The following is an 11,929-nucleotide window of genomic DNA, read 5'->3' as shown; positions in this document are numbered from 1 at the left end:
TGACTGTTCACTGACAGTATGAAAGACTCCGGTCACTAACCTTCATAGAATACCTTCATTTATTCTCTTTAATGGATAATGTATTCATCCATAGTGAAAACCATAATCCCACCTAACTGTGACTGAGTACTGAACCTGGTACTTTTTTTGTATTTTGTGAGTTCCAAAATGTCACTGTAGCACCAAGTGTCTGAAGTCCACATCTGGTCAAACTTTTATTTTGATTTTCTTTGGATTTCCTAAGACTTTCATATTGTTTTTGCACCAACATAAAAAATGTTTGAATGATAGCCAGCCCTGAAACTTCAGGCTTCAGAAAAGGAAACCAGTCAGTAAGAAAATTAATGGAAAAACATTCTTAACTTTAGTAAGAGTCAAGTAAATTCAGAGTAGTGTGAAACTAAACAACAATACAGAATGAGATAACAGTTTAACTATATTATATTTTTAAGTAAAATCTATTCCAGCTAGTCTTTTATCAAAATATTGATATAACATGTTTTACACAAATTACTTCATATATTATAAATTTTCAACTGTCAGTAAAACCGAATACATAGTTTTGTTGTCATCAGACATGTGCTTCAGCAGTGTTGCAAACTCTTTTCATTTGTTTGTTCCATCAGAACTGAGTAACTTCATTTTTTGTCCTTTGCAAACAGTCAACACGGGAGTCACCAGACCTCCTCAGCTCACTAACACAATGCTAATATATTTCCCAGAGGGCCTTTGTGTTTCTGTGCCATTGTTTGTGTTTAATTTGACTGTTTTCTACATGTTGACGTCACATCGTCAGTTGATCAAAGGCTTCCCTCAGATGAGCCTCCTCTCCTTCCTCACAAATAAAACTCTTCTGTGCTTGTGTGCCGCCTGCTGTTCTCACATTCTGTTACATAGGTGTAGCGCCTCCCATTGGACAGAGGCTGCACTACACTCTGACTTGGCTTAGGCCTCCATTTCTAGCTGTATACTTAATGACTTCATATGTACACAGATTCTTTACATACATATTCTCTTATTGTGTTGCTTCTGCTGCCACTGATACCGACTACTAGTATTAGGCTACTGCCACTGTTGTTACATTTGTCACTACATAGTTTTTCATAATATTACTGTTTTTAGAATTGGTAGGACAAATGTTATAAACTAATAACATTACAATTATTACTCTTGCTACTGCTGCTACTGCTTCTACCACTTCAACTACTAGACCTACTTGTATAAACACTAGCACTACCACTGTCACACTGTTGTCACCGCTAAGTACAATGGCAGATGTTCATTTCTGCTACTGTAATATGTTTATACTATTATCATTGCTCTAACGGATGCTGCTGTCTGTGCTGTTTCTAGTACTAATACTTTACTGCTACACAGACTCATTAACAGAAGTCATTATTAATATTATTAATGACTGCTACATCCTTAACACTGCTACAGATGTTGCTATTGCAGTTATCACTATCTGCTTTGACTATATTATTGTTACTGCCACTAGTTCTACTACTGCTAGTATGACTCAAACTATAACTTCTACAGTTTCTGATCCCAGTCTGACTGATACAGTAGCTCTGCTCCTACACCTACTTTTGCACTAGTACTGCTGCTGTCACATACTTATACACTGTAGTTTTAAAGTTATGTCTGTTTATATTAAATAACAGAAGTTAATGGATTGTAATCCTGATATAAATGACAGTAATGTACATAGTGGTAAGACTGTGCAGCTCTATGTGTATCTACGAAAACGCACTGTGTTTGTTCAAGAAAGGAACCGTGCAGTGTGAAGGGAGTTCACAAGTTAGTCAGGAATATTTAATGTGGGAAAGTTGAGACTGCTGTGTCAGAGAGTGGGGTGTTCTGAGGGATCGGGAAGTGAGACCAGAGAGATGATGGCTCAAAACCTAAGACCAGAAGGGACATTTATTTCTACCCCACAGTAACCTCTGAAAAAAAAAAAAATGTTTTAAAGTATCAAAGCTAATTCAGTAACGTAAGTTTTAATGATAATGTGGTGCTGTGTAGCAGTCCCCAGTGTTTTTTCAGGCAAATCTCTAATAAAAACAGAGAACAACGCCTTGTCCTGTATTGTCACTGAGTTCAGCTGTTGCTCACAGTGTTTGTTCAGGGAAAAGACACAGTATACAACAGTAGCAACTGAGGGGAAAGGCTTCTACGATGTGTTCACAAAAAAATCGAATTCTCTATGCAGCAATTCTGCTAGTTCACTGACATTGTCATTCTTTTTCAGCATGTGCTCCATGTTAGCTTATTTATATCTGTTTATATCACAACATGACTTTATGAACCACAGACAAGTTTCTGGGATTCCTTTTTTATTTTAAAGTGTGAATATATTATTAAGATTTCGAATCCTACTGAGTATAATCAGCTATATTTAATGTGAAGCATGTTTAGTGAAGAATTGTTTAGTATAGTTTAAAGGTATGGCTGGAAATAAAGCTGTTTTATTGATTTACCAACATTATACTGTTTTCTAATTTTGCAGTTTCCAGTACACAAATAATCTGAATCCGATATATAGCTACAACAATTATAGCTACAAAGACCATCATTTATTTAGGACAAAGTCCAATATAAAAGTGCATGTTTTATCATAGATAATTTTAGCTGTCAAATGTGACTGTGTGAATGGTATTTCAAGAGTTCATGTAGCAAGTAGAGTTGAATAGCATGCTGTAAAATAAATGTTACTGTGTTTGTGTGTTGTCAGTCTCTTTCAGAATAAAGGCTGTAGGCAGCTGCTGTCCACTGAGCAGTTTGATCTTCAGGAGAAGAAGAAAAAGAACAGGAAAAAGAGCTGAAGAGAAGCTCCAGTCTTCAGATAGCCACTGTAAGTGACCACAGCAGGACAGGACATCATACACACTGCTTACAACAGGTCAATAAAATCATACTGTATCACTGAGACAGATGTGTATTTATACAGCACATTTCTCACTAAAGTAACAAAGTGCTTCACACAAGCCAGAGTAAAACACCATAGAAAAAATGCAGAGTTGAAACAATCATTCGGACACATTATTCGCTCCTTTGGTTCTTGCTTTACTGTAACTTCATTCTTTCACATGATTTGTGAGTATGGCCATCTGCAAACTTTGTGTAGTAAACAATTGTGTGTGTTTATTGTGCTTGTTAGGAGCTTCAGGCCTCTGTCACTGAGTGTTTGGTCCAATCAGAGAGATTAGTGTTCCAGGAGGAGGCACTGAGCGCACTTCGTAACCTCCTGACCCAAGACGTGCAGAGGTACCAGGAAGAGGCCCAGAGACTGACCCGTTTCACACACGGTACCTGGACAATCCCACAGGTTTGCAACATTCAGATTCACAAATAAATGATTATTTGGTGTAACACTAATGACCTTCACTATCTTTAAACATTTATCTTTATGTTTCTCCTTCAGGCCAGACAGAGGGGGTATCCTTAACCAACAGACAGTGTGACCGCAGCATGCAGGAAAACACCGAGACTGAACAAGACAACAGCATGGTACAGTTTTACTTGGCATCCACAGCTCCTCTCTAATCTGGTGTCTTACCCCTTTGTTGGCTGGAGTTTCAGAGCTTTACTCAGCTTTATTTTTTTCACAGTGGGCTTAACACTGTTGTTGTGCATCTCCTATGCAATTCTCCTTCCATATTTATAAAATAATGTTTGAGCAATACAGAAGAACTGGAGCAAAACTTACTGAATTTAAGCAGCACTGATCAGAATTTTTATACAACTTTGTGGGAACTGTACAAACTGCAGTCTTGACTTGATTAGAAATCTGAGGTGTACAGTACACTTCAGTCATTGGTGTTTCATTATCAAACACTTCAGATGTCTTTTAATATGAATCCAAATAATCCATAATCATGTTTCATCTTATTTCTACAACAGAAGTAAAGTCATAATGCAAACCAGCCTTTTTGGGTTGTAACCATTTGAAAAGAAGCAAATACCTGCTGCTGATCTCTCCTCAGGTGGCTTTATTTCAAGCACTTTTGAAATTCCTAAGAGATAAAACTGTCCTTCATTTGACAAGTTGCAGTGAGTGAACTTCCAGAACAGATTTGCACATAAATAAATGCAATAAATTCAATAAAAGCAAATCTTGCTAAAATAGCCAACAGAGCAAAAATATAACCTGGAAACGTCCTTTGACAGGTTGCAGTGAGTGAATTTCCAGAACAGATTTGCAAATAAATAAAGGCAATAAATTCAGTAAAAGCAAATCTTGCTAAAATACCCAACAGAGCAAAAATATAACCTGGAAAGATATGTCTTACTGCAGTCTCTCTCTCTGTGTGTGTGTGTGTGTGTGTGTGTGTGCGTGTGTGTGTGTGTGTGTGTGTGTGTGTGTGTGTGTGTGTGTGTGTGTTACCAGTCAGAGTAGAGACAGAGGAAACATCTGCCTGCTCATCTGGCTCTGTCTGTCATACACACACAGAGATGTAGACTTAGACACACACATACACAGGTTCTCTCTTTTTGTTCCCCCCCCAAAAAATAAATAAATACCTGACACGGTTGTGACAGGAAATGATGAGGGAAGAAACCTGGTTTGGAGTCTTATTATAACAGGAAACCTGTCAATGTGTCATCACAGTTTAACTCGTGAAGTTTAAACACAAACAGCACACAGGCTGGCTGCCAGCGTTCTGCATCGCCCGCACAGAAGTACAACATGCAGCGCGCTCATCGCTTTCAGTTTGTACAACCTTTCATTGAAAATTTTAGTAATGCCAAAAATCTGCCATCTGAGTGAATTTTTAGTAGATTCAAAATGTGGACTTAAGAATTTTGTAGGTTGCTTCTTCATATTTAACAGCTGCTGTGGCTGAATTAATTCTGCGTTAGTGACAATCAAATTCAATGGGTTGCAGTTAGATAGTTAAGAATCGGCACATCTGTTAGGGCTTTTCAAACAACTTCTCCAGTGCAGTCTCGTTCTTTTCTGTCCCATCATCTGTTTGAAAACACTCCTTTCTACTAAAACAACTAACTGTACTAACTACACTACTTTCTCACTCCTCTTCTTGTTTAGTCTTTTTAAGTTCTTACTACTGGAGTGTCTTAATGACAGGTGATAGGTGAGATAGTACCTAGTCTTGATAAAGTTTTCTGACCTGCCGTGTCTGTGGTTAAGGGTTGCTTAAGTTTAGCCAACTACAAGGAGGAGAGGAGATATCACCTTAATGGTCAGAAGAAACAAACACTGACGGCACACAGGGTGGTTCCTGCTGTAAAATACATCTGTGTGTGTTGGCACCAGAACTGGAGACTTGAGTCTTGGATTCGAATCTGACTTGGGTCACACAAGTCTTCAGTCACAGGACTTTTGACCGATCTCGTTTGCGTTTAAGCTCGACTTTAGACTCGAAAGCTGAGGAGAGTCACAGTGCTGCTGTGAGTGCCACTTACAAAGTCACCCTTTGATTCAATATTTAAACTGGGTGTTCAATGTATCCCTTCCATATTTTTTGAAGTATTCGTTTTACTGAATAGTCCATAAAACTTGGGTTGTCAAAGTCATGTATCGAGTCTTGAGAGCTGACTTGGAGCTGGCTCTGAATTTTAGAAGGCAACTTGATCCAAAGGGCTTAAAAACAACTGTTGATGCATCAGGGCTATTTTCCAGTATTATTGACTGTCATCTCTTCAGAAAAAGTTTCATCACATTAGCTACAGGTTACTATATTAGGTTACTATATCTTGACCTTCTGTATGTACAGTGTGATATCAATCCGTGCCACTCTCCGCAAGGCAGCTTTCATTTGTTTTTGCACAGTGCAGAGCTCTTCATGGGTTTCTGAATGTGTACATTCAACATTAGCTATTATTTAACCAATCTGCAAAAAAGTTTGACAAAAATATACACACGTCGCATCGTCATTGATTTAATTTCCTGACAGCTGAAGTCACTTCTAAAGTGGATTTTAAAGGAAATAGGTCAGACCCTGATGCCAAAAGTAAATTGTTTGTAAAACAAGAGGCATGCTGTGTCTGTCTGCTGGGCCCCAGTGCAGAGAGCTACTGTACCACAGAGGGATCTACCTTCAGCCTGCTGTCTCATGCTGCATCCTGCTGATCTAGACTAGCTGTCCTGCCCTACGAGAGGTGCAGTAACCTTTTTATCCGATTATTGTGGTTAATCTGATGGAAAATGAGCCAGGATTTGTATAATCACATCATTTTTATTAGATATAAATCTAATAGATTTAGATTAGATTGAAAAAACAGGATTTTGTACATTCGGTGATCCATCCAGGATTTGTTCATTGTAAGATGAAGAGTGTGTGCAGTCTGCTGAATGGGAGGTGCTTCCCCAAAAAGCATTCTTAGCAGTTATCAGAAACATACAAATCTCCCAATAACCCCATAAAACCCACAAACCCCTCAAACCTAAAGGGTGAACACAGGTGCAGTTAGTCATCAGTTGAGACCATCTGAGGTGTAAAACAGGCAAAACCTCTGCAGCCCTTCATACTCATGGGAAAAGGCTTTGGAAAAATAAAGATCAGTCTGGGATGAGAGGTAGTGATCGTTTTTTGTTTTGTTATTGTTTGGTTCTATAGAATCGAGTGTTGAAGGGACACATCTGCAGTTTGTAGGACAAATGAAGGAGTTTTATGCCAACACACCATTGTTGTGAATTTCTCCACAGTGTAATTTAATGGTTATTTCTCATGTGACAGAGTGCTTCACTTTTGCCTTTTGACTGTGACCCATTGACTTTTTTTTTTTTTGACAATTGATCCAACCCCATTATTTGCCCCATATTAGGCAAATAATTATTTTCGTTATTGATTAATCTACGGATTATTTTCTCAATTAAACAATACATTTTTTGGTTTATAAATAAATGAAAATTGTTTTATCACATAAAATAAATAAAAGCAGCAAACTCATACAAGAGAAAACCTGGGATCTGAGAGTTTGTGACATTCTTACTTGAAAAATGATAAAATGATTAATTGATTATTTGTTATGTAACTTAGCTAATGATTAATTGTTTCAGCTCTACATATATTATTCATTCGTTGCTGTGTATGGCTTTTTAAATAATCCATAGTAAATACAGTCTGTGGGGACCCTTAAACTATTTTTAAATTAACATATTTAACATATCATTAATAGATTTAGCATATTTGCTAGGCTCCACTGATCATTACTGTTGTTCCCACATTAAAGAAAGAAACATTCAGGAATAGTTTGAGCAGATTTCAGACTGACTGGGGACAAATATTCCTGTTAAAGGGGATCATAATTGGCTAAGCAGAGTGTGAAAACAGGCAGGCCTTAAGGTGAGGACAGAGCGCTGGTTGCTTGATTAATCTGTATTATTTACAGCCGGGGGAGGGACAGAGTTGGGGGGTGCCACAACAACAGCATAGGAACATATTGCCAGGCAGATTGCCTCAGGCCAAACGGAGCTTGATGTTGTGCTCTGTGTGAGAGACGTGCATGTCCAACACAAACTGCTGCCACTAATTGCTTATTTATTTTATTTTTTTATTACACTGTTGTTTTCGCTCTCTCTCTGCCACAGTGACAGTTTTGTTTTGGTGTGAAAAACCGCATTAAAATACATCTGCTTGTTTGCATCTGTGTCACTCTGACAACTAGGACAACAGTTAAGTTATTTTATCACTATTTGATGTTAAAGTGACTTGTTTCATATTAATGGATGATGAGAGGTAGTAATGGGAGAAGAAAGTGAAGAAAAGTGAAATGTAAGCAAGGAAAGCTGCGAGCTTGAAGAAGCAGTCAGGGTTCAAGTCATGTTTGTGAGACTTTCTTCAGATACATTTCGAAGTGAAGACGGTGCCAGGCAGGATCTCACACACACACACAGTCTACACATGATAGTGCAGGCAGGCATGCCAACATGCACAGTAATAATCTTTCAGCTGCGTAAAGCGTTCTGCTTAAATCTGTTCCAAGAGAAGCAACCAAGAGGAACTTGAAAACAACCAAAAGCCTGACAGTCACTCAGACCTCTAGAAAACACCTTAAGAGAGCATAAAGGCACATTTAAAAGCTAGAAAACAACCCAAAGAAGCTAGAAAACAAAAATGACAGGTAAAACTGAAACTGACATCCTAAAATGCTAAAGGTCAGTCATGAAAGGGAACACAAAGAGCTAGAAAACCACTTTGGAAAGCTAACAGTCAACCTTAATATGCTGGAAAACAACTATAAAAATAGTTTAAAGCAGAACAGAGCCATATTGTAGACAGCCTAAAGAAACTAGATAACACTCAAAGGAGAAAGCATAACAATGGCCTAGAAAGCAAGAAGAAGTTGGAAACAACCCCTGAAGAAGAAAACCAGGGGAAGCTAGAAAATAAACAGGAGCTGGAAGACCCCCAAGGAAAGTCAAAAACAATTCAAAACAGTTCTATCAAAGAAAGCTCTGACAAAGATTTCCATCACCTTTCAAACCAAATTTGACTTGGTAATTATATCTCAGCAATGGAGCTGCAGTGACAGTTAAAGGACCAGTGCACTAATTTTACACATCAAGATTAATCAACTAGTCCAGAGGAGCGCTCTAGTGAAAACAGTTGTGCAATGTGATGTTGTCAGGGATACCTCAGCTTGGGCTCGGCTGTTCAGAAATATGCAATCAAGTTGCATTATGGGAAATGTGCAGTCAAATCTATGGTGTTGGGTATTTGGACCATACTATTCACTAAAAGTCAGGATATCTTAGTTTGATCTTCAACTGGCCCATCTTATTTTTCTCTCACAAATCGCCCAGCTTTGTGAAAGTGCAAAAGTAAATCAGCAGAGTGCCTCTTTAATGAATGTGAAGTTTAACATATTTTTTCTCAAGATTTAATATGAATATGTCTAGGTTTTTGTGATGCATTGCTGAAACATGTCACTTAAAAAACCTAACAAAAAAAAACTGACATTTGCCCTTACCCTGACAGATGTTACTAATTAATTATGCCATAAGATGTCTTTTAAAAACTGAAATGATTGTATTATGTGTTGACAGAGAAGATAATGTTTTCTCATGAAAGTGGAGCAGAATAATCGTTCTTAAAGCTTGAAAACTGACAATGAGCCTAGATTCTCAGATCAGGATATTGTAGTACATTCACTTTTGGATAATAAATCAGAGTAGCACATTCAAAACAGAAATCCTCTTCCACCTCACCTGAACTTTTATTCTGGAGTGAAACCCTGAGCACTTCTGCACCAAACATCATGGAGACATTCACTGGTTTTCCCAGGGTGCTTTGCTGTCTTCTATCTGGGTCAGATGGTGTACAGCTCGATGCCATATGTCTGCACTGTAGTGAGGCCGTTGGGAACCGAGGACTAATGTTTATTTGTGTATGTCCAGGACTATAGCGAATATGGACCTGGGTTTCCTGAATGAAGCTCTGTCTTTCGTGACTTTCTGTGCGATTGTTCTGTTTTGCTGAACATTTGTTTCTGCGTCTCATAAAAACTAAATTCAGATTTCCTGTGCAGGTTTATTTAACTGAACCAATTCAGGATGGTTGAGTGTGTACAAAGTATCTGTCCATTTGTACAGGATTTGGTATAATTGTGTTCAGAATTGTTTGGGGATTTAATTTGATGTATATAACCAGAAAAATAAAAACACTTGTACAATGTAATGCAAGCCAGTAAAGCAGCCCTCATGCAAGTCTTAATGCCATCATGATGTTGTATGGAAGAGCTTTATACTGAAAGGAAACTCTGGTATTCACCTTGTATGCTGTACAAATATATGAGTCAGCATAAAAATACTGTGAAAAAAAAGTCTTTAGTTTATGAAAACAGGTGTGGTGGTTAGTGCTGTGGTCTCACTGCAAGAAGAGTCTGGGTTTGAGCCCCGGCCAATCCGGTGCCTTTCTGTGTGATGTTTGCATGTTCTCATGGAAGAGCTTTATACTGAAAGGAAATTTGCATGTTCTCCCTTTGCGTGGATTTTCTTCGCATACTCCACCTTCCTCCCACAGCCCAAAGACATGCAGCATAGGTTGACTAGTGACTGTCATCCCTGTGATAGACTGGCGACCTGTCCAGGGTGTACCCTGCCTCTCGCCCAGTGTCAGCTGGGATTGGCTTCAGCACCCCCAGTCTTAGAAATCTTCTGCAACCCTACCTGCTACCCAGGTGACAGCATGAGGGATCTTGAACTGAATGTTGAGAAACTCATCACAGTAAATGCACTGCACATAAGGAAAGAAATACAAGAACACAGTTTCTGTAATGAATACTGTGCCCCAGTAGCCTCATTCCATGAGGCTCAGAGCCCAGACTGAGCATGCTCAGCTCACAAGGCAAATTTAATAACATTAATAATCACAGCTCAGTGCTAATCCCACCACAGCCTGTAAACATTTTAATACTGTAGTGATTAGCAGTGATCCTACAGTATACCCTAGACACCCACCCTCCCCTTCAGCCCTCTCAAGCCACGGCTCTTCTCACACCCAAGACTCAGTTAACTGTCCCTGGGGGAGGTAGCCAGGCAAGTCCCTGGATTAAGGCCACTCCATGCTTTGGAGCTTTGAGCCCTCAGAGTTAATCCCCTGGATGCTCTCCACTTCATTTTTCTAAGTGGTCTCAGCCTTCTTGTTATGACTGCTAATTAAAGTTCTATTTATTCAAGTGGCATTTTGGCAAAAAAACGAAAAATGCTTCCATTTGTTTGCTTTTTCTCTATTGCTCACTTGATCATTGAGAGCATTTTTTAATGTCGGTATCTTTTGGTATCTGTACAGTATATCTGTCCTTTTACTTCTGCATGAGAAAGTGAAATGGGGGATGGGGGGGCTCACTTGATCGAGCAGATGTTGCAGTTTGTCAAGAGGGAATGTCAGGACACACACACAGCAACTACACACTGTAAAGAGAGGAGACAGAGAGAGAGAGAGAACACAAAGGTCCCAGGTGTAGAGACTACACTTTCACCATCAGTGTGCTGCTTCCAGTGACTCTTTATAGTAATTTGAACTAGAAAGTGTCGGGCTTATGTTCAAGATTTACTTAGTGTTAATTTAAACTAATGACTACATTTATAGCAAGACTGTGCACTGTTAGTTCTGTAAAGAGGTAACACAACCGTCCTCTTTTGCCACTGCAGCTTTAATTGACCTGGTATGATAACAGTGACCGGAACACCCATTCCACTCAGTCTTCTCATTGGCTGGCAACACTGCCCACAATGGTCTAATATACCTACTGTAGAAAAATTAAACTAACAGCTAGTGTAGTCTGAACTGTGTGGTAAATTTATATTTTTCTGTCTTATAACACACCACTAACCGCTGCTTATACTCCTGCTTAACAGTTTTTGGAGATCTGTTATTGTGTTCACCTCTTTCAGCACAAGCACAAATCCTCCTCTTCCCAGTCACCAATTAATCCGCACCAGACCACCAATGAAGAAGAGGCCTGGAGAGCCAGACATAAAAAAATGTGTCCAGTCCTGTCTCACAGTACAAACCTGCACCAAGCCAGCGGCATCAAAGGCCTTATCAATAAATTCTCTGGTCCAGATCGAGTCCTTCCTTACGGTTCTGCTCAAAGTCCTTATTTTGGAGCAGGACGAATCCTGAAGTTTGCTTCTGCTGGGACTCTTGAGTCTCCAGAGTCCAAGTCCAGTCTGTCCATGCCAAGCAGCGTTGGGCCAAAGCAGATGTCAGTTCCCATCATCACTGTGACTCCTCCGTTCAAGGAAACCAGTCACAACGGGGCTGAATCAGCTCTAAGAGGCACCAAAACTAGTCAGATCACTGCCAGAATTGATTGTCCAGTAGGAGGGAGTGCGGAGAAGACTGATTCAAAACACTCTGGTAGAGACTCAGTGGCTGACTCTGGCATGGGATCGGTAAGCAAAAAAAAAAAAAAAAAAAAAAAAAACCCTTTCATAAACTGAAAAACCAACATTTTT

At 39.2% G+C, this 11,929-nt stretch overlaps 1 protein-coding gene across 3 annotated transcripts in view; it reads left to right on the top strand.

Moving 5' to 3' along the window:
* LOC109960691 (cingulin-like protein 1) overlaps window positions 1–11,929 on the top strand; it is a 64,457-nt gene that overhangs the window by 29,859 nt on the left and 22,669 nt on the right. For 2 of the 3 annotated variants that reach the window (XM_020600959.1, XM_020600958.1), the window contains 4 exons: window positions 2,735–2,854; window positions 3,161–3,328; window positions 3,425–3,510; window positions 11,363–11,866. In XM_020600959.1, coding sequence (XP_020456615.1) covers window positions 3,472–3,510; window positions 11,363–11,866 — 543 coding nt within the window. In that variant the 5' untranslated portion in view covers window positions 2,735–2,854; window positions 3,161–3,328; window positions 3,425–3,471. The remainder of the gene's footprint in view (window positions 1–2,734; window positions 2,855–3,160; window positions 3,329–3,424; window positions 3,511–11,362; window positions 11,867–11,929) is intronic. The other variant, XM_020600961.1, reaches the window with a different exon arrangement.

This window comes from Monopterus albus, unplaced genomic scaffold (genome assembly GCF_001952655.1).
Source record: "Monopterus albus unplaced genomic scaffold, M_albus_1.0 scaffold50.1, whole genome shotgun sequence".
NCBI classification, from domain to species: domain Eukaryota; kingdom Metazoa; phylum Chordata; class Actinopteri; order Synbranchiformes; family Synbranchidae; genus Monopterus; species Monopterus albus.
Note: the sequence above shows the minus strand (reverse complement) of the source record. Positions and strands in the feature narration are given on the sequence as shown.